The sequence below is a fragment of the Salvelinus namaycush genome, chromosome 32 (assembly GCF_016432855.1).
Source record: "Salvelinus namaycush isolate Seneca chromosome 32, SaNama_1.0, whole genome shotgun sequence".
Lineage (NCBI taxonomy): Eukaryota > Metazoa > Chordata > Actinopteri > Salmoniformes > Salmonidae > Salvelinus > Salvelinus namaycush.
In genome coordinates this window covers 27,753,604-27,776,962 of record NC_052338.1, presented here as the reverse complement: position 1 = coordinate 27,776,962, position 23,359 = coordinate 27,753,604, and the positions used below count along the sequence as shown (strand labels likewise).

At 41.5% G+C, this 23,359-nt stretch overlaps 2 protein-coding genes across 2 annotated transcripts; one reads left to right on the top strand and one right to left on the bottom strand.

The window, feature by feature from the left end:
• Window positions 1-544: 544 nt before the first annotated feature.
• Window positions 545-1,688, bottom strand: LOC120027463 (homeobox protein Hox-A13a-like). The gene is made up of 2 exons (XM_038972407.1): window positions 1,022-1,688; window positions 545-792 (listed from the first exon to the last, which is right to left on the bottom strand). Exons 1-2 carry the CDS (start codon window positions 1,686-1,688, stop codon window positions 545-547), a joined length of 915 nt encoding a protein of 304 aa, XP_038828335.1.
• A 16,112-nt stretch (window positions 1,689-17,800) lies between these two features.
• Window positions 17,801-20,587, top strand: LOC120026864 (homeobox protein XHOX-3-like). The gene is made up of 3 exons (XM_038971580.1): window positions 17,801-18,173; window positions 19,318-19,553; window positions 20,060-20,587. Exons 1-3 carry the CDS (start codon window positions 17,801-17,803, stop codon window positions 20,585-20,587), a joined length of 1,137 nt encoding a protein of 378 aa, XP_038827508.1.
• The last annotated feature ends 2,772 nt before the right edge of the window (window positions 20,588-23,359 follow it).

The following is a 23,359-nucleotide window of genomic DNA, read 5'->3' as shown; positions in this document are numbered from 1 at the left end:
GAGTGAGGGCAAGAGAACCATTTGAAAAAGCTTAACTTTAAATTAAGATGCACATGATAAGTGGTGTGTTGAAGGGGAAATGGAACGGATTAATATTTAACCGTGGAAGCTATAATCCTAAATGCCGTCACTTCAGTGGATTTCCAAATGTTTTTTTTCCCTCCATACGGTGAAGTTGCAGATAAAATTAGAAACTAAAACACACACCTCTGAAGGGTGTCTGTTTTCCTGTACTGCATACCAGTCGCAAAAATTACACGCCCCTTCCTGCTTTGGGATCCATTCACCGCGAACAATATTTTACATCATGGAGGAAAGGTGGAAGGTCCAGAGTTTTTATGCATATTCGTTCCAAAAAGGTCCCGGAACGCATTTGGCAAAGTAGGCCTACATTTGTGAATCATGATAGGTGGGATATAATGAGTCAACTGTTCCAACCAAAAAGCGTGAAGAGCATTTTGAGTGTGTGTGTTTGTTTGTGTGTGTGTGTGTGTGTGTGTATGTGTGTGTGTTTGTGTGTGTACTCAATTCCCATCGTTCAGAACTAGCTGATGCTCTTCACTTTGACGACCACCTTCTTCTCCTTTACCCGTCTGTTCTGAAACCAGATAGTGACCTGTCGCTCGGATAGATTCGTCTGGGCCGATATCCTCCTTCGTTTGTCCTTCGTTATGAATTTATTGGCCGCGTACTCGCGCTCAAGTTCCTTCAGTTGCACCTTGGTGTATGGCACGCGCTTCTTTCTTCCACGTCTGAAGGAGCTCACGTCCCCTCCTATGTGAGACATTGCGTCTGGTGGAGCAAAACGGAAAACAAAATAGATATGGTATAAGAAGGTTACAATAGTAGCCTAGCCATATGCTACAAGATAGTTTTACAAAAAATGCATCGTTTCGAAAATGTTGTTACATTAGGCATACATGAAGGCCAAAATATTTCGTACATATAACTATAAAAACACACTGAAAAGACTGTCTGGTTTATTGCGTAAAAACCTGAGGGCTCTCTCCTTGTGTTGTACCTGGTATGGAGGATTTCCACATGTGTCCGGGCTGAGGCTGCTCCTTGGTGCAGTAGACTTGTCCGTTCCACCCGTTTGTAGTCAGAGCCCATGGCTGATAGCTCTCCATGGGCAGCAGGGGCTCGTGTCTGGGTTCTGCTGGCCCGCTCATAGTTGGAACTACGGGGACGTCCAGGTAACTGGGAACGGGCTGGTATGGCCCCGACGCATAGCTCGGATAGAAGGCGAACTCCTTGGCCCGCGAGGTGAAGTCATCGCCCGAGGCGGACGTGTCCATGTACTTCTCCCCGTACGCAGAGGGGGGCTGCGTGCCGCACGACTTTATGCTACTGTGGTGCGACATTCTGCACGGGTAGTAGCCGCTACCGAAGTATCCATAGGGCAGGGACGCGCTGGAGGAGCTTTGCGCAGCCGAGCAAGGGCTGCACTGCTTGGCCTGCTCACCCATACCGGAGATGGGGACCTCACTTGACGAGTACGCGGTGCTCGGAGCGAGGGACGCGGGGTGCGCCATCAGGTTTCTGCATTGGTTCGCCGCAAAGTTGCCTCCCGCAAAACCACCACCGCTAGCGTCCATGTTCTTGCTCACTTCATCGGAAACGTTGTCGTAGAGGAACATTACCGACGGGTCGACCCAGCGAGGACGGAGGAGCAGTGACGTTGTCATAGCACGACATCCAACATTGAGGCGTCTGGCTCTTTTTAAAAAAGCACAGAGACTGAAAAAAGGAGATACTGATTCGGAGAGAGTAAACCACTCTGACGTGCCCTGGTGCAACCAAGGTCGCGCCTTCATTGGCCAAGAAGGGCCCACGTGATATGCAAAGAGCACGATAAACATCTCCCAGTGCAGATCATTAAATGTAGAAAAATGCGGTGTTGTCAGATGACCGTACCTATCAAGGGATTTGGCTTGTCTTTTTGCCGCTCAAAAACAAGAGGGTTTCGTGAGTAAATCTAAAACAAACAACAAATATCCTCTCCTATGACTCCTATATAAAGGTTACACTTCAAACCTAACTGTGTGACGGACACATTTGTTTGAAAAGGTTCCTCTTTTATAATTGGAAAGCCAAATAAAAATAACTTAGTTGTCCAGACTGTTTCAAACGACTGCGGTGATTCACCTACTTACAATCATCCATACACGTTGCTTTTACGCACATAAAGGAAGTACGTGTAATCATGTCTATGACACAATGTCATTGCTGATTATTTTGAAGATTGTGGGCCTGTATTAATTCCACAAAGTATAATCCATTCAAACCCTAATACAGCTCACATAATTAGACTAGTAAGTAGTACATAGCATAAGGAATGGTTCGCCAAGGACACGTTTCCTAACATCCCTTAAAAGACGATGGAGATGAACTACTAATGCGAACAGTGTCTGAACAGACCGAACCACTGTGAGGAAAACCGACGACACGCATATGATAGAGAATAATCAGATGAGAATTAAAATTAACAAGGCTTTAGAACAACAACAAAATATAGACTTGGAAAACGTCCGTCTCATTTTGCAACTAAAGATACATTGGCTCAAATCCATGGGTGATTCAATCAAAACGCCCCGTTTTCTTATCACTCAAGTGAGAGTGATGGACACAGGTTCGAGCATTCAATACATTAGTGAGAATTCGGATATAACGTCAGTGTGCACAGCAAATACCATACCCCTCGCTTTACAATATGCAAAGACAGAAAATAGCTATCAAGTTTGGCGCAGTTGGTTTTCACATAGCCTACTGGGTAGACGCGGCTAGAGGCCAAGGTCAAGTTGAAAGTTGATGTCTAGCGGACGAGTCTGTTGGGTTATTCAGTCTTTGAAGGACCGGTCTGTTCTTGAAAAGGGCAGAGGAGGGGTGAGAATTCCTGACCGAATGAAAGCTTTGGAGGGTATAAAGTTTTACTATCATTTTGTTTTCGCAAACGTTTTATTCTCTTTGTGTCTAAGGAAACCGTTTTAGGCATCATGTGTCTCACATTGGAAAAGTAACCGGAATGTTGCATTTGCAAGCCAATCTCGTGTTTTGGAGAGGTTTAGCGAAGACTTGTGAAAAATGATGTGATCTCTCAGAAGAAGGATAGACGTGTCGTTGGCTTGTCTGCTTGGTGGTGTTTACGGCCAGGGGCTCTCTTTCCAATTATATTGCGTCGGGAGAAAATACACAAACCTATACAGAATATTTTCTCCGCTGCAGTATAACGCAAGACAAATATGGTCAATTGGTTGTAGTTTGTGAACTTCAGCGGTGTATCACAGATAGGCCTAAATTAAATGATGCAAGTAGTCAAATGTTAAAGTTAGTTTCAGACTACAAATGGACCAAAAATAAAGTGCGCAATGATTAATTCATATAGAATTCAAGCATTTTTCCATAGGCATTCTTGCCGATTATCGCGTCATAATACTATTATTGTGATGCACTCATATAGAATTCAGGAAAACATTTTCTGTAGGTATTCTTACCTATTATCACGTCATAGTAATATTAATAAAAGCAAACAGTGCCTCAGCCCTCAGCCACAGCTAAAATACTACCATTGAGTAGGCCTATTCGATATTAAAGCTAGATCGCGTGTAGGGTTCACATTATCCATTAAACAGTAGGCCTAATAACAAACGTAGACATATTAATTATCAAGTCAGACCAGTTCTTTCTTTGTATGCCTATTATTTGAATATTCTGGATGGATGAGGGACTTTGAGAATAGTTAAATAAACTGTCGTACCCTATCAGACGTCAGCTAAAACGAGAGACAACCGATATTATTTGTAGCTTTATGTTACGCAATTGGTCGCCTACCCAGATTTCGCTTACCTTGCGATGCCGTAACGGGACTCAAAATTAATCTTAAAACGCATTAATAGGCTACATCAGGGTGTTCGGATAGTCTCAGCAGATTAACAGTTCCAAAATCAAAATGTTAGGATTGTCTAACGGCCCCTACTTTAAAAAGTAGACGACTTATGTCTTCCTTAATTAACTTGATTAAGCTAAAACGACATCCCCAGTCTTAATTCGTCAGACATAGATACAGATTGATGGCGTTGTAGCCTACCGGTTTGTTGTGAAAGGTCAATCTATTATTGCGATATTGAAATTAGTGTGTGCTTTTTTTATCAACTCGTTGACTAACAATTATATGTGCTACAGCTTAAAGCAATCCCATAGGCTTTGTTCTAAAACGATAAGGAACTATTCATTATCCTCCCATTTGGCGAGGTATTTTAAGATTATTCTATATGTTTGATCTAATTCACATTCCGAGAATCTATGTGATCAAATAAGTTGGTATTTCACCATTTGATTCCCACATTGGGTGTTTAACTTATCTTTATGTAAGCCATAAACAGATTTGAAAATTCTACTCGATTCATATCGTGAAATGACACGACTCCGTGTTATCAAATATATTTTACATAAAAGGTTGTTTTAATACGTTCAGTAGCCATGATGTGTGCGAGGACTAATTAACCGATAACAAAGAAGCTATGATACAAACATAACGGCTTTGTGAATCAGGTGGGAGTCATCACGCTCCAACGCTATTACTTTCTCTTTTTGCTCACATTAGTATGGGTTAAAGACCCACCAAGATGTTCCAAAATCAAACTTTTCGAAATTGTAATACAGTAGATTCAATATTTACATGAACTAGTCCAATAAATAGCAATCTAAAGCGAGGTTAATTCTCAAACCCTGGTTTTCCAGCGCCGGGCCTGCAATCAAAACAAATGAGGAGCTGTCACCGAGACAGCGGCGCGCGCATATGCGGTCTGCTTTGAGCCAGTGGTCTGACCAGACCAGACATCCTAGCAAGGAACAGACCACCGCCATGCCCCATGAACCTGGCCCAGACATTCTACTGGCTGGGGAGACCCGTCTGTGAGGTCATTACCAAGAGCATGGAAATGCTTAGCTTCCTTCGACTGGCATTGTCATTGCGCGGCAAATAATAACATTTTAATTGTATGCGACGTAACAATAAGCCTACAAAAAGAAGTCTAAACCCATTAAAGAAAAATCAAAACCATTTTTTAAGCTATGAACTATCATCATATTACTATTTTCAAATAACAATGACTATTACAATACGTTGCAAAGATGGGGGCCAATTTCCAATCCGTATATTTTATTCAATCCCTAACGTGAAACCAATATGTGCCTTATCCATTTGTTATGGTGTGATGTGAAACTAAACTGTGGTAGAAAAACTATAGCCAGAGGAATACAAATATGTTTCTGCGGTCGAGCCAGTGAACCACAAGGGCGGCCTGGCACATGACTTTTCCATGTTCTCCGGACTGCAACGTGATGTGCCACTAAAGGATCAAATAAAAAGGAAATTGGAAAATGAGTCAACAGGGTGGCTCTTGAATCGCCCCTGACTGACAGCTCTCTTATACATTCGCTTTGAGTCTAAGTGTCACAAAGTAGAAGTCTTCAGCATTTTGTTAACGGGCTGATAAAACTATAGCTATGTAAGCTACATGTTAAATCATTTATTGGCACAATGGAATCCCAGTAAATATATGGGCCTACAGATAATTGCAGTTAAACATCAGCCACTATCCATGTCCACATCTGTTGTATTTTCGAATGTTACCAGTCTTCAATGAGTGGACCGATTAGGCTAGCCAGCCAGCCCCTGTAGGATAACTATCTTTCTGGTGACATGAACTCTTCCTAAACATTATTGTCCCAAGGACGAGGCCGTGGAACTTTTTCCAGTTAACATACAAAGGAAAATGCATTATGTTCAACACAAATTCTATCAAGACGGCGGTAGTAGGCTATATACGGAATATCCAGTCACTCACTAACCATCAAGTTGACTCAGATCGAATCATCAGGAAACTATGTTCGTCCATCGACTTCCTGATGACTTCATTACGTATGGACAAATGTTTCACAATAGCCACTTGCGTTTTTGTAAGGCCAAAACGATTCGTCATTAACAATAAACAAAACAACTCGACAGTAAAAGCATAATTTCAAACTAGCATTAACATAAAATAAAGTTCCTAAAAAGCTCTGTATTGCAAAATACAGAAATTAACGTCAAAGTGTTTACAATTAGGCTAAACACCAACAAAATAGCCTATAACCTATAAGAGTTCAACAATAACGCCATTTCGCCGAAACATAGAGCCAACATTTTTAGGCTTTACATCTCATGGTTTAAAACGATAAACATAATTTGTGCAAAACCACTTAAAATCCATATTATATTGACGTTATTAACTTTAATGTAAAAAATTATTATACTACATAGACATTTGTTTCCAGTGAACTTGAAATTCCATTTTATTAGTGACTTATGTTGTCCTTGGTTATGAAATACCCCGAACCCTTCGTGATTTAGTTACATATTTCATCATTCGAAAGGAAAATATATTTTTTTATATAAAGGAAATTCCTGCCATCAATGATGCACTGGTTACACGCAATGCTCGATTTGCATGTATTCTAGATATAATATAATATAACATTTTACTCTAAAATTACCAAACACATTTGTTTAATATGCTAACGAAAATTCTGCCTTTTCATAGAAGTCACATTAGCCTATACAACAAGCTTCGATTTCACATAAACCAAATAATTTTTACTTAAAAAACAAAAAAACAAGCGTTGCACAATGTCACATTCAGTTGGTCATTCAAAACGTTCAAGACATTTTATCCTGTCAAGAGATTACAATGGGGCGGCAGGTAGCCTAGCAGTTAAGAGCATCGAGCCATTAACGGAAAAGTCGCTGGTTCGAATCCCTGATGACCCTCATTGCTCCTGTAAGTTGCTCTGGATAAGAACGTCCGCTACATGACAAAAATATGTCGTCGACACAACATCACCCCCATATGAGGTGCGGCAGGTAGCCTAGTGGTAAGAGCGTTCGACCGAAAGGTTGCAAGATCGAATCCCGGAGCTGACAAGGGATGATATCTGTCGTTCTGCCCCTGAACAAGGCAGTTAACCTGTTCATAGGCCGTCAAAGAAGATAAGAATTTGTTCTTAACTTACTTGCCTAGGAAAAATTAAAAAACATGAAAAAAAGTATGACCCATTAGATAAAGCTGCTTTGATAAAGCAACTTCTTCAACAATATAGAATTTGTATATTTCGGAATCGCATAGTTTTAGGAAGAAAAATGATGCAACATTTGGTCTTCTGTGAAACTAGCTTTCTGTTAACCTGGTTGTATTGGATAAATACAAATAAACTTGAGTACATAAAGTCAGAACATTCGTTCAAGGCCATATTTCTAAATCTTGGCATTCACTGATTAAGTCAATGGCTTAATTTCAAGGAAAGGTAGCCTGGCACAAGCCTGGCACAAGCCTGGCACAAGCCTCTCCATGTTCGATTCCCAAAGCTAACATGTGGATCTTCTCGACCATAAGACGTGTGGTATGTTGGCGTTTCAGCTAGGAACGATGTGTGTAATCCATAAACAAAGGCTGTACCAACTAAAAGGGAAGACTCGGATCTGTAAGGATTCTGGAATAGCGGTAGAAGATAGACTAGAAACGAACTGTACATCTTCCAACGGACATAGCGTTTATATGATATACTGTCCTTTTAAAATTAAAGACCCAAGTTATAATGCTCCAAATTAAAACAGGTAGCGTTTCAAAGGTTCGCGCCAGGTGAGTGCTGGGTGTCTTGGTTTGCTACGCTATTGTTGACATTGTGGTAAAACCTATACGGCTACCAAATGGTGTTTTTGGTTTAACGGGGTGATGTAGGTGTCAGTGCCTAGGTAAGACCTCCGTTAGTGAGAAGAGCGGTTAGCAGTAACAAATAGAGGCGCAAGGAGCGATAAAGGGGGGCTTAACAACAGAAGAGATCTGCAGGCAGCTCTAGTCACCTCGCATTCTCTAGACATATTTACGGGCGCGTTCCAAGGTCAACGCAATTAAAGCTCTGGTGTCTGCGTCATCTAGTTTCAAGGCCAAGTTGTGGCAGAGGAAAGGGGAGGGGCTAGTATAGCATAAAATATATTATTCCATTGGCGTATCCTTCTTACTGACAATTCTATAAGCAAAACCATTCCATGTGAAATTTAAAGTGGTTTAATTTTTTGCCATGGTGGGCATTAATGGAATAGCCCACTCTTGTTCAAAACTAAAATAGTGAGATATATGGCCTAGCCTATAGTCGGGGGTTGCATCGAGCACTGCGCAGACTCCATGGTCAAGTTCAAGTTGTGCCCACTAGTAAAACCCAAAACGGCACAATCTGCAAGGTCTGCTGAGGGGGCCGCTTCCCTCTTTGTTCGACCAGTGTACTAGACACTTGCAAAGACGAGAGCAAAAGCATAACACACCGCGGTCCGTCTGCCTTTCGGTTCTTGCACTTATGCCCACAAATAGCCTACGGAGAACAGACGTTTGTGGGTCAAACCGTTAAAACACAACTAGAAATCTACTTTGAGTGAAAACCAGAGTGAAAGTACTATAAACAATGAGCGAGCCATCCTACCCCATCTGGTGTCCTCCGAGTACCATATCTAAAACACACACAATAAAGTGCCTCTACTGTAAACGAACAAGGTCATCCTTGAATTGCGCAAAAGAGCATTGTAAGTGTTGGCTTATCTGCTGACAGATCACAAGATAGTAGGCCTATCTGTCATGACTGGTACGCTGCAAAACTCCTCACAAGTGACACACAAGGGCTTCTATAGTCCATCCTTATGTGTATCCTATAGCACAAGGATCGAGTGAAACACAAGGATATCTCAAGAGGTCATGAGATTGGGCCTCTATGAAAAATAGCATAGCCTATAGGGACTGATTGAACAAAAAACATACAACTATTCATTTAAGCGCGTGTGACATCAACTTAAATATTATTTTCAAGGATTCCCTACCTTCTATTTTTTTATACCCGATTCTATGGAGAAAATTAACTTAAAACATTTGCAGCGAAATGTACACGAAATGGAATGGTGTGATGTACACGAAATATTGCAAACAAACATGTATATCAGGAAATGTCTGTCTACTTGGTATAGCGTTTAGATATAATTATAGACCAAGGAAATTGGAAATTGGACATTGCCTTCAAATAGGCGTCACAGTTTCCTTATTTTATTTTTATTTCATCCAACACAAAGGGATTGACAAAATATGTATTCTATTCATCTATATTTATTTGTACAATGTAGACGGGCAGAAATAGACAAGTAAAAGATATAATAGCTGTTTTCAAACCTAGTTGGTAAAGAGCCAGCTATTGTGTATAAAGTACTGCTTATGCCACAAAGTATCAGCCGATCAGAGATACAGCATAGCACAATTGATAACTAAGACATACTGTATATAGCTAGGCCTATGGAGAAAAGTATCCTTTAATTTTCTGCCAAAACAGAATGTGTACATTTGGCTGTGATTCTGGGTATTATACTACTGTACAAATATTTAGCCTTGGGCTATAAATCAGTTTCAGAGTTCTCAGACCAGTCGATATATTTCCATGAACCCAGATGAATGGAAGAAAAACAGTTGAGAGAGAGTGGAACATAGCAGGAGAGGTTTTTGGAAGGGAAAATATGGAAGGCTCGCTTTACACAGTGTCAAATGCAATTCGTTTCAAAAGATCAATTCATCCGGTATTATGAATACAACAGTAAATCACTAGTTATAAACACCCAATGTAACGTCCTGACCAGAGTTCTTATGTGTTTTGCTTGTTTAGTGTTGGTCAGGACGTGAGCTGGGTGGGAATTCTATGTTGTGTGTCTAGTTCGTCTGTTTCTATGTTCAGCCTAATATGGTTCTCAATCAGAGACAGCTGTCAATCGTTGTCCCTGATTGAGAATCATATATAGGTGGCTTGTTTTGTGTTGGGGATTGTGGGTGGTTGTTTCCTGTCTCTGTGTTTGTGTTCTGCACCAGCTAGGACTGTGACGGTATGTTCTTTTGTTATTTTGTATAGTGTTTTTGTTTTGTCTAATTAAATTCATTATGTCAAATTACCACGCTGCACATTGGTCCTCTGATCCTTCTCGCCTCTCCTCGTCTGAGGAGGAGGACGAAGTAGACTGCCGTTACACCCAATGAATACATGCTCAATAATATTTTTGGGGAAAACATGGTAGGCCTACGGCCTTTAAAGCAGACAAAGCCTCCCGTAGTTCAGATGACAGCCTTAGTATTGTAATTACTCATTGTTACACTGCATACTTACAGCAGGCGAATCCGAACCTTCATCCCAACATGGATGGTTTAAGTCATGCGTAACAACTATTGTGATGACCCAACTTATTAAGCAGAACACAAATAAGAACTGGCATCGTTGCAAAGTGGTACCTAAATCCACAATATGCAAAGTTTCTCAAACCACACAAGATAGTATGAAGAAATATCTAGGCCATTTTGTTGTCAATAATGCAACATTAGGACAACAGAAAACAGTAACACGCAACAATATAGGCTATCGATTATCAATAACATCATATTGGGAAACATGGTAGGCTTACACACTCGCAACCGTGCTTCTACACCTGCATTGCTTGCTGTTTGGGGTTTTAGGCTGGGTTTCTGTACAGCACTTTGAGATATCAGCTGATGTAAGAAGGGCTATATAAATACATTTGATTTGATTTGATTTTGAACCTATTATTGATTTTTTCTTCCCATCAACTCCTACTATTGTTCACTCAAACATGGAGGGTGTCAGTGAAGTCATTTCATTGGCCTACATGTTACGTAGAACGTTACACAGTAATGGCAACACTGTAAAGTGTTACCAAAAATCCAGAATTGCAAAAAATTTGTCAAACCACCCACGATAGTTTGAAAACATAGTATGCTAGGTCTTGTTGGTAACTCAAACTTAAAAATATCGAGGAACGTACTCTGTCAGGAGTGTTGGCTGATCCAGAGAGCTTGTTGTGTTGCAGGTCTTCTGGACATAGGCTTAAGGAAACAGTCATGTCTCACCGAAATCATTTCCCTCTCTTTGGAATTGTATCTGCTGTGAAATATTAGTTAGGTTCTAATGATACATTCTATTACTATGGTTCCGATTGTGACTCGGTGGTTTGGACACATCATAAATGTCTCCCGAGCTTGTCTTGATCTGGACTATATCAATTAACAGCATCAACGTTCTCATGGAGGGACAATAACATGACATACCTTTTCCCACTTTCTTATTTTCATTTTCAATTCAAGAAGGTCTTCAATTTTATAACACAAGTGGAAGAATTGTACGGTAGCCTAATAGGGCTTAAAAGTGATTAAGTGATGTATGCCTACATTTCTTAACGTCAGACAGACAGAATAAGAAATCTAAAAGATATTATCGCTTTTTGTACACTACGCTGGTAGCAAAGAGTCGAAACTATTGTGCAAAACGTTAGCCTACCTCGTCAGATGGGAGATAAAGAATACAACAATTTCGAACCAACTCTAATACATATTGAGTAATTGAGTAATATAGCTAGTATATTTAGACTATAGAATCAAAGCACAATCCATCCAAAACGTGTATAGTTTTAACAGTATACTGTAGTGTGTTTCAGAGGGATACAGAGAATCAGGAGATAAAAGATGCAGACCTTGAAAACGGCATCTAATATCGTTAGAGAACAGGCCGAAACATCACCTTTACTGTGAACTGTCATTGTAAGGGGAGAGTAGAGCGAGGGAAAGCTAGAGAATAAAAAGAAACGGAAGGATAAGGGGAAGGTGGACCTGTGTGCACTGCAAGAGAGTGTGTGCGCAGGAATTTCACTCAGTCAGAGTCGCTGTGACGATCCGGGAGGGCTCGTGTGTGTCGTCCTCTTTTTCAACAGGCGAGGGCGCACGAGGACAGCGATGGCTGCGCGAGATTGCTTGGCGGCATCCCCGGCGTCACACCTTCTCACGACGACCCCTGATGTCATCTTAGTCCCCAGTACCATGATGGGCTAATGTATCTGAACTGTAGGACATGTCTGAGGCGATGCCACATCCCTAACCTGATCAATCTAGCAGTGGAAATCAGAGGACCCAAGAACTGGATAGCCCAATAAAGAGTGGGGAAAGAAGACTGTCACTATGGCTGCATCCCAATTCTCCAACCTCCTAAAGTGTGCACTTGCACACTCCCATCATGGATTCAAAAGCATTTAATTGGTGTTCACATTGTTTAATCCATGATGGGTACACTCTTAGAAACAATGGTTATTTGGGGTTCTATATAGAGCCTTTTGGTTATTTGGACAAGATTCATTTGAAAAGGTTATATTATACTATAATACTACCTACTGAAGGCAAAGAACCAAAAGGGTTCTATCCCTACCCCAGAGCGTAATGTGGATTTTAGACAACAACAGCTAATAAAAGCTAACGCAGTCATGTCAAACTCTGAAATGACAGCTAACAACCTGCTTTTTCATTTGTTTAGCTTTTTTGCTTTGACACTTATATTCATATTAATGATGCTGCTGCATGATTTTACCTGGTCAGAAAAATGGATAACTGTCTCTTCCGACACTAGCAGAGGGAGATCAAATTCATATTTCGCAACATTGTTGCGGAGGTCAGTGGCAAACAGCAAGATTCATACAAACCTCTGCTGTTGCAAACTAAATGCTAGCTAGAAGCAAGAAGAAATTGTGTGTTTAATAAAATCATAGTTTACACTCTTAGATCAAAAATTCTGAAGGTGCCACCAGCCATCAATTTGACCCTCATCTTAGCCCCGCTGTCAGCCCTAGAATTTGGGGCAATCAATCGCAGTGCTCCAATGGATAGCAACTGTCTTCAAGTCCCACACCTTGGACAAGCTCATGTTTAGACTGTATGAAAGCTATTGAGGGCTATGACAAAAACTGAGAGTTTTCTTTAAAAAGGAAAAGTTTCAACAGTTAAATAAGAGTGCACCAGGAGTAGTGGAGTAATGCCCACAGGGCCACATACATGCCCCCTCAGATTAGCCCTGTTTAAAAAATAAAACAAATATTTATAATATTTCTATTTTTTGTTGTTTTTTCTCTGTAATACGACTAGCCACCTAGCAATTTTATGAAATTGCCTTTAGCTGGCCCAGATAGGTTCCCAATCTGCCAATCTCATAACTAGCTACCAATAAGTCATTTCAGGCTATCAATCAGTTAGAGTAGCTAGATGGTCTAACTACTTTAGCTGACATGCCCAGGCAGGTCACCCGTGATACAAGTCAGCATTTGATGTCCATCCATGTCTGAGGATGTTGGGAGATGACGTGGAAACGGCCACTATGGGCAACAGTGAGCACTGTTATCTTCAAGATAGAAGCATGTATATACTGAACAAAAATATAAACGCAATATGCAACATTTTCAAAGATTTTACTGAGTTAAAGTTACAAATAAATTAACTAGGCCTTCATCTATGGATTTCACATGACTGGGCAGGGGTGAAGCTATGGGTGGGCCTGGTAGGGCATAGGTCCACCCACTGGTTAGCCAGGTCCAGCCAACAGCCAATCAGGATGTTTTTTTCCCCACAAAAGGGCTTTATTAAAGATAGAAATACTCCTCAGCCCCCCCCCCCCCTCCTTAGACGATCCTGCAGGTGAAGAAGCGGATGTACAGGTCCTGGGCTGACGTAGTTACATGTGGTCTGCAGTTGTAAGGCCAGATGGATGTACTGCCAAATTCTCTAAAATTACGTTGGAGGCAGCTTATGATAGAGAAATTAACATTCAAAACTGCACGTTTTAGAGTGGCCTTGTATTGTCTCCAGCACAAGGTGCACCTGTGTACTGATCATGCTGTTTAATCTGCTTCTTGACATGTCACACCTGTCAGACAGATGGATTATCTTGGTAAAGTAGAAATGCTCACTAACAGGGATGTAAACAAATGTGTGCACAGAATTTGAGAGAAATAAGCTTTTGTGCATATGGAACATTTCTGGGATCTTTTATTTCAGCTCATGAGAAATGGGACCAACACTTTTACATGTTGTGTTGATATTGCCTGGCTGGTTCCTGAGGACAAGAAAAAAGGAGCAAAAACATGAGTTAATCATTCGAAATAAATATGAGTTCATCTGCCAAAATGAAGACAAAATGCTATGCAGACATATAATTATTATGATGTTGAAGAACAACTGACATGAAGTTGTTGTCAGCAGCAGCCGAAAGAGAGATCCTCTGCCTCTGATAGCTGGGTTACTGCCAGACTCTGAGCCAAATGTAGATAGTGTTTTAAAAGTCATTTAATGATTAACTAGGCTATTGAATCACCAAGACTTATTATAAATCATTTATTAGGTAGCATAGCGGTTAGAGCATTGGGCCAGTAACCTGCATTTCAGGAATCACAGTAGCAAGTACTCCTGATCAGGGGCGGTATGCACCCCAAAAATCTGAGGATGGCTGGGGAGTGGTCCGGAGGGGGGCTAGGCCTCCTGACTATACGTTTTTCAAACACCTGAAACAGCTTTTTCCTGCAATCTAGAGCCATAATCATTATGCTTAATTCTATGTAAAAAAAAAAGAGATTATTTTTCTGCTTATCTAAGCATAGGCTACCTCTTCAGCTGTCTGCATGCTCCTGACTGGCGATTATTTTTTTAGAAGAAAATATGCTGAACAAAAATGTAAACACAACATGAAAAGTGTTGGTCGTATGTTTCATGGGCTGAAATAAAAGATCCCAGGAATTTTCCATACGTGCAAAAAGCTTATTTCTCTCACATATTGTGCACAAATTTGTTTACATTCCTGTTAGTGAGCATTTCTCCTTTGCCAAGATAATCCATCCGCCTGACAGGTGTGGCATATCAAGAAGCTGATTAAACAGCATGATCGTTACACAGGTGCACCTTGTGCCGGGGACAATAAAAGGCCACTCTAAAATGTGCAGTTTTGTCACACAACACAATGCCATAGATGTCTCAAATTTTGAGGGAGCATGCAATCGGCATGCTGACTGCAGGAATGTCCACCAGAGCCGCTGCCAGAGAATTTAATGTTAATTTCTCTACCATAAGCTGCCTCCAAAGATTTTTAGTGAATTTGGCAATGTGTCCCACCGGCCTCACAACCGCAGGCCACGTGTATGGCATCCTGTGGGTGAGCGGTTTACTGATGTCAACGTTGTGGACAGAGTGCACTATAATGGTGGTGGGGTTATGGTATTGGCAGGCATAAGCTACGGACATCGAACACAATTGCATTTTATCAATGGCAATTTGAATGCACAAAAATACCTTGGTGAGATCCTGAGGCACATTGTGAGGCCCATTTTTTTCAAGGTATCTGTGACGAACAGATATCTGTATTCCCAGTCATGTGAAATCCATAGATTTCGGGAATGAATTTATTTAAATTTGACTGTTTTCCTCATATGAACTGTAACTCAGTAAATCAATGAAATTGTTGCATGTTGCGTTTATATTTTTGTTCAGTGTATTATATTCTTAGATATAAATATTTATATTTATTAGTAGCCATAATTAACAAATGCAGGGCTCTGTATGGAGCCAATTTTGATTCAGTGAAGAACCCTCAGGGTTCTGATCAGAGGGTTTTATATAGAACTTTTAAATGTTCCATTTATGAAGCAACCGATAGAACCCTTGTGCAAGTACACATTGGGAGAAGGGTGGAGAATGGGGACGCACCCAACCTTGTATACTTAATCTTCGTCAATTAGCTAATAACGGCTTGGTCTGGATGCTTATATAGCCTATCCTTCATAGACAGAATAGTCTACTGAGGATGCTATGCGTAATGGGTAAGTAGAAAACAAACAGAAAGAGAGTTGTAACAGGCCCCAATACGATTCCAGGGCTCAACTTAAAACACCGTGAAATCTTTAAAGTGGTAATATCAAGTTCAACCTCCCCCAAAGGCCATAGCCTTAAAAGCCTTGCCCTTTATCGCTGTGTTTAGTGACTTTTTACTGCGCTAGAGTACATACATCAAAGGGAGTTTAGGAGACAGACGGCCCCCACCCTGAAAACATTCACCGCACATGCACGGCCTCGCCTTTATCTGCGCGTGCGTAATCACCCATAGAACACAGGCGCGTGTGCACAGAGAATGTCAGAAATGGTTGTTTAAATTTCACATAATCAAATGGTTGACTTTTCCAGTAATGTGTAGCCTTCTAATATACCTTTTTTGTGACACATATTATGCATATAATGTTTTACCCTGTTCAAATATGCCATAGCCCTAATGCAGGCTATAGTATAGCTGAAAAAAACGACACAATTACAGTAAAACAATGCTTCCTAAATTATAGGCCTTAGTTGTGATAAAAACCTTGTCACATTGTCCTGTAGCCCATGTTCTTGGTTTTCTAGACTAATATAGCCTAAATGTAATCACAAGTAAAATGGTCAGTAATCTTAACTCTGGCCGCCAGGACTTGACCTCTGAGCACTTTACTTGACACCACTTTAGAGGAGGAGGGGACGAGGAGGGAGGGAGAGGAGGAGGGGTGAGAGAGCGAGGGAAAGAGATTGGAAGGGGGGAGGGAGAGGGATAGGGGCATTGAAATGTGACGAAGATTGCGTGTTCTGTTCCAATTACGCAGCGTTCTATGGACACTTGGACAGGGCACTATTGAGCGAACATCTCAATTTCATTTCATTAGGCGCTTCGTGGCGCTCATGAAGCATGTTGTTCCAAATGGAACATGTTTTAAACGGCTCTATTACTCCCCACTGGTCATGGAACCTGCTTTCACTTCCGTTTAGAATTGCGGTCTCACGGACGTTGTATTATAACAACGTTATTATTTTGATGTCAGATATGCATTGGAGGCCATGATGCTTTTGATTGAAACGCTTGCATTGAATAATGTAATATTATCATGCATTCTTCTTCACATTAGACCTTTTAAAATAACTTTGTTTTGTTTTGACAAAACATACATCATATTTCCTCAAGAATATTGATATTTCCAACAATATATATAACAGTAGGCTATTTGCTGACCACGTCACAACTAACAACACAGATAATTTGTCCATTGTTAAAAATGGAAATAGTTGGTTTCATATTATGGATTACTACATTACAGATTAGGCTACATAACCTGGTGTCCAAGTTATTAGTCAATTATTGATCTTCATAATTGACACATCAATCTTGTTCATCATCTTAATAATTGTGTACCACCTAAGAACTACATGTAGAACCTTTCAAATCAATTCTTTGAAAGCATGCATGCAGATTTGTCAGAATGCATCATAATGATTTTGTTTCCACAATTGAGGATTTGAGAACATTGATGCTCAGTGGGCTTGCTATATACTCATGATACCGGCACCAAATCATTTGCTCGTTAGCTCATGCCGTGTGGTGATGTGCTTCTACACTCCGGTTCCAAAGCTGCTTGTTTTCCCTATTAGCCCTCGACCCCCCCCCCCCCCAACCCACTGTTGTAATTGCTCGTTCCATAGAGAAAACCTATTTCTAATTCCTAATTCTATGGCTCGTTCTCTGTTTATCCACATCCAATCGATGCGGGGCGTCATCAGGGGTGCCATCATGACGACTGCCCTATTAAGAATGACAGCTCGAGAGAAAGCGAGGGCAATGGTGATCCCTCCCAGAGCTCGTGCTGCACTCTGGAGCGCTCGCCTCGCAGGGTCAGAACGTACATCCCCCTCTCTTCTCTTCTCTCATTTCAATCAATTCCTCTTCTCTTTTCTCCACTCTCACGACTGAATCCCGTCGCCACCCGTAGTGTCACAGCCAGATTGTGCTCTTTCCATAGTAGCGATTTGGCGCTGGTTTATTCCACGCGCCTTCGTTTGTTCGTTCGTCGGTAATGGAAAACAGAAAAGAGATGGTGATGCTCGCGGAAGGAGGTCAACTTGGCACGGCAGTTGGCAAGACGGGCTCTAATTTGTCGGAAGCAGTTGGAAGCCCCGCGCGAGAATCACAAGGAAAAACGGTCCGCAGGAACTACACCAGCCCCGGTTCTGCGCCCTACTCGCAAGACAGAGCGGACGAGGAGGTGAAGGGCGCACGGGGACGCGTGTGCGCCGATATAAGGCCGGTTGGCATGTCCTCTTCAACCGAGAGTCATCGATTAGATCACACCAACAAAGAAGCTAGCAGCTCAGACACAGAGTCAGACTTCTATGAAGAAATTGATGTGAGCTGCACGCCAGAAAGCATGGACTACCCCAACGGGAAAGGTAATGGAACGGCGTGGAACTCTTCTTTTCGTTTTCTTCAACACATTGCATGGATGGGATTTTTGACAACGTAAATGAATGAATACAATAGATGTCACGCTGTAAACATCGCTAGTAGCCTATTTATGTGCATGCAGCATCCAGAATGAATAAGTCAATTATGGGGTAACATATGCAAGAAATTCCATATGATTGTATTATGGAAAGGGAGTGACAACGACTTACGGAACGTAATTGTTATGTTTTTATAACAACGTTCATTTGGAATGAATGTCACATGAATGAATGAATTTCACTATAGTTGAACTCGTGGATTGTTACATCCACACCCATGAGAGATCTCTCTTAGGGTTACACCCCCCTAGCTAGGGTTTTAACCACAGTGTCACTTTTTTAAAACGAGTACACCCGGCGCCAGACACCCTGTAGCAAATTAACCAATTTGCACGAACTAGGCTACTAGTAGAGATGTTAAGTACTAAACAAACCACAAATAAAAATGGTAGACCAAAAAAAAAAAAAAGGTTTATATGAATTCGTTGGTAGACTGATTGGATTTGTCTGGGGACCAAACCCCAGGAGAACTGACATCAAACTGGTCATGTCTTTATGAAAAATAGCCCCCAAAAGAATTGTCTAATGCTTATTATCATATGTATTTTGAGGATGTGTTTTCAAATTAATGGGAAAAAGTAGAGTACATGTTGGACGAATTATTATACATGTATTTTTATTTATTTAATCTGTATTTAATGAGGCAAGTCATACATAGGCCTATGCTATTCTCTTCAAATTTATTTCATAAAAATATTGTACTGATATCAAGTAAACAATTATCACAATTATGAATTAATATAATTGTCCCTTCTGCAGGTATGATATTCATCTATATGGATTGTTTAGTTTACTGTATATAGGCCTAATTTAGCATCAGATGCATTTTGGCTAGTTATGGTGCTCTGTTTTCGATTGTTGTCAACCTCAATCAAACGAAAAATACAGGCTGCAGTGTCAATTATACAAAAACAAAACGAACAAAAGAAACCACTGTACAATTGTAGGATACTATTGTATAATCAAATGTATCTTTACTTTAGGCTTTTCGATAACAAACAATCACATTCATGTTTTGAACCCATTCCAGGTCGAAACGGTGATTCCCCCATCCACCCGAGTGACAGCGGTATGGATCCCGGTAAGATGGGTTTGGGCCAGGTTTCGCTGTCCTACGGGGCTGACGCGATGCGACGGTACCGGACAGCCTTTACGCGGGAGCAAATCGGCCGGTTGGAGAAGGAATTCTACCGGGAGAATTACGTGTCCAGGCCGAGGAGATGCGAACTGGCGGCTTCACTAAATTTACCAGAAACCACTATCAAGGTGAGATTAGGGTCTATAATAAAAACAACAATATTACAACAACATAATACAATTTCTCGACTACCTACATCTAAACCTACATTATTGCTCATAGAACATATTGGCCATATAAAGGACATGGTTTAATTGCGAATCTAAAAAGAAAACAATGTGAGTTCGCTTGAAATCATATCAGACAAATCGAGGCCTAGGCTACTCAGACTATATTTATGTGGGTTCTCAAAACAATACAGTAAATGCAGGTGCAGGCAACATTTACCTAAATGAAACGGTGATTCATTTTGTTAATGATTAAACCGAAAACATAAGGGTCGAGCTTAAGTATTGACTCATGAATTGGAATTTGCATATGCCTATTGGTCTGGCCACTACTCGCCAACTGTAAGGCCATTTGGAACCCTGCGTAAAGTGCAAAAACAACTGTAAATCCCTTGTCTGTCTCGTCACAGACTGATGTAGGTTAATATTTTACCCCGCCTGTCTGTCTTTATGTCTGTGTTCCATAGGTGTGGTTCCAGAACCGCCGGATGAAGGACAAGCGCCAGCGTCTGGCCATGACGTGGCCTCACCCCGCCGACCCCGCATTCTACACCTACATGATGAGTCACGCGGCCGCCACCGGGAACCTGGGTTACCCCTTCCCGTCCCACCTACCATTACCGTATTACTCCCACCTTGGGGTCGGAGCCGGCCCGGCCTCCTCCGCCACCCCGTTCTCCAACCCCCTCAGGTCCCTTGACAGTTTCCGGATGTTGTCTCACCCCTACCAGAGGCCGGAGCTTCTGTGTTCGTTCAGGCACCCGCACCTGTACCCCAGTCCGGCCCACGGCCTCGGTCCCGGTGGGAGCCCCTGCTCCTGCCTCGCCTGTCACTCCGCTCAATCAAACGGTCTTCAACAGAGGCCTACCGGGTCAGATTTCCCGTGCTCCCCAACGAGCAGGACTGACGCGTTTTTGACGTTTACTCCGTCGGTGCTGAGCAAGTCCTCGCCGGGGACTTTGGACCAGAGAGAGGAGGTGCCATTGAACAGATAAAACGAAGAGAGCACATCCACATGTGTTCATTGGACTGGGTCAAACAAGCGCAGAAGAGGGCCATAATATTTTACCATGAGCTTTTATCAAACTTAGAGAAAAAAAACATGAACATGACCCAAACAGCATGAATACAACGATCACGTGGAGCATACTCCATACAAGCAGCAGCATAAACGACAGATACCGCAGTGCGCGCTCTTACATACACCTGCTACTACAAAAAGGAGAGATGAACGTGCTCAGGCGCAAACAATTTGCCTACATTGTTTTTAGCGATATGTTTTCTAGCACCAACGCGACGATCTCACACATCGTGACAGTCTATCCACTGAAAAAAAAAAATTCAGTTGTAAAACCCCATGCAGACTATGAAACATTATGAGATCGGACAAAAAAACACATTTGATTTATTGAAGATTAATTTGGTGCGAGGAAAGAGAGAGTCCGGGTGGACTGGGAATTACAGACAAACGTTTATCTCCGTGACGGATGGCGTTAACGATTTATCTTTAGGCCTATCTATAGTCTCTTCAGATTTCCAAATTGACCTGTTTTGTAAATTTCACTAGAATGGTCTATTCCAACTTCCCTTTTGACAAGGGAATGTGTTAACAGACTGCACCGTCTCATTATGGCTCTCTATCTCTCTATACGAGCCTCCCTTTTTGACGGGTGGGGCCGAAATGTGCAGATGCTGGTAAAATTAGTAAGTGATGTAGGCCTATATATACGTGGTGGATGGATTTTGAGTGTTGAATAAATGATAATACCGGCGCGCGCGGAGGCCGTGGAGGGTTCGTTGCTGCCAAACCGTAACAAGGCGTCAGGGGAACGGATTAGCTCTCGCTGGCTTGACGGGGAAGAGGAGGATAGGTGACGGGAGTCTGAGAAGAGGACGAGGGAGAAACGGAGAGGAGGATATAGAAGGGAAAGGGAAGAAAGAGAAGCCATTGGACAATCACTCCAGGCAAATTAGGCCGAGTTCGTTTGCTCGAGCTGCCCATCTCACCCATATACCCTCGACTGAACACTTGCCACCTCTCTCCCCCTGCCTCCCCAACTGCATCCTACTTCACCCTCAGCCAATGTTCATAATACCGAATGCTTGGATTAATGCATTTATAACGACTGATTCTGAAAGATAAGCCTTATATTTATTAGCCTACTCATTCTAAAATATTTTTGGGAAATTGCTATTATTTCTTTATGTCAATTTCTCGCTTTGCACTGTTACTGACATAATATTTCATCGAAATAACCCTGTCATGTTTTATGGGTAGTACTGTAAAAAGGCTCAAGAGAGCGAATTCATATAGGTGCTGAACTCTGGTCATTTTTGCTGAATAAATTGTTGTATTGTTCTGGACTTCAAATTTGCAATAAACAGCATTTCAAACAACAACATCTATCGAATGTTTTATTCTATGACTCATTATAGGCCTACTGTTTTTAATCAAAGGAAGACCTGCATGTAGAATCCTACTCTAAATCAAATGAAAATATTATCCAAAAAGGTTTTTCGTATTCTATTGATATGGAACGAATTCATAGCTCATTGCAAAGCCTAAAGTAATAGAACTATGTGACTTCCTATAAATTCCTTTATTGTAGGCTATTTTAGACAAATGGAATGGAAAAATATAAAATACAGTGGCCGGTGTCAAAACAGAGATGCTGGGCCTCGTCTTGTGATGTGCAAGCGAGATTGTGTGGCAGCTAAGTGGTCCCCGGGCTCCGTTAACGCCTGTCATATTTTCTCCACCGGTTAATAGACAACAGCAGAATTAGTTGTCTCGAAAAGATATTGGAATGCAAAAGATCGATGATCTAACCGGTCCCACCAATCAGCCCGAGCTTAATTGGCTGCATTTGACTTGTAAATTGAGGCGCGCGCTCTCTGTAAGCGAGAGCTTCCTGGATATAATGGGACACATTTGGAAAAGACTAGTACCACGAGCTGAAATAGGGTTCTAATGGGCGTTTACATCGCCGAAAGGGTAGATTAGAAGTGATTTCAGCAAAGGAAAATTGAAAATGTGTGACATTTAAGTGGAAGGTGGATAAAGCACTCCAATAGACTATGCCGTGTAAAACGCAGTAACAACACATTTTCCCTATAACTATGCAATGAGGCTAAAATAAGACTAATTAAGTCATGATCGTTCTCTAATTAACTAATTTCCAATCGTTATCTAACGAATAAACGAGACAAGATTACACTACGGTTGGTTTTACTTAGCCTACCATTTTAGGAAAAAATTGCCTATGGCCTTATTATAGAGATACAGTTTAGGTAATTTAGCAGATGCTCTTATCCAGAACAATTAGGATTAAGCGCCTTGCTCAAGGGCACATTGACAGATGTTCTACCTAGTCTGCTTGGGGATTCGAACCAGCGACCTTTCGGTTACTGGCCAACCGCGCTTAACAGCTCGGGTACCTGCGGCCCAAACTCTTCCTTTCCCTTTCCAATAAACACACGTTTCTAAAATATATTAGCATATATCTATTTTTGTATCTGTAGAAAAATTATGTGTAGGCTAATTATTCGATAGATTCTCCCATTCCGCGGTCATATCCGTGTGTCACGAGGTAAAAGGTTCGTCCTAATCAGACGGCGCCCGCGAGCCCCCTCCCCCCTGATATACCCTCCACCCCACGCGCGAAGGTGTGATTGATCGCCTTATTAAGTGGAGTTCTTGTAAGTGTGACGGAGCTGATTAAAATGCATATGTTTGGAATAATACACCGTTTAAGCAGCCCGGGTCG

Coding starts and splice junctions, on each gene's coding strand:
- LOC120027463 (XM_038972407.1), bottom strand. CDS start 1,688: ATGACAACGTCACTGCTCCTCCGTCCTCGCTGGGTCGACCCGTCGGTA. Junction 793..1,021: donor GTGGAAATCCTCCATACCAG/GTACAACACAAG, acceptor TTGCTCCACCAG/ACGCAATGTCTCACATAGGA.
- LOC120026864 (XM_038971580.1), top strand. CDS start 17,801: ATGGAAAACAGAAAAGAGATGGTGATGCTCGCGGAAGGAGGTCAACTT. Junction 18,174..19,317: donor GGACTACCCCAACGGGAAAG/GTAATGGAACGG, acceptor AACCCATTCCAG/GTCGAAACGGTGATTCCCCC. Junction 19,554..20,059: donor TACCAGAAACCACTATCAAG/GTGAGATTAGGG, acceptor TGTGTTCCATAG/GTGTGGTTCCAGAACCGCCG.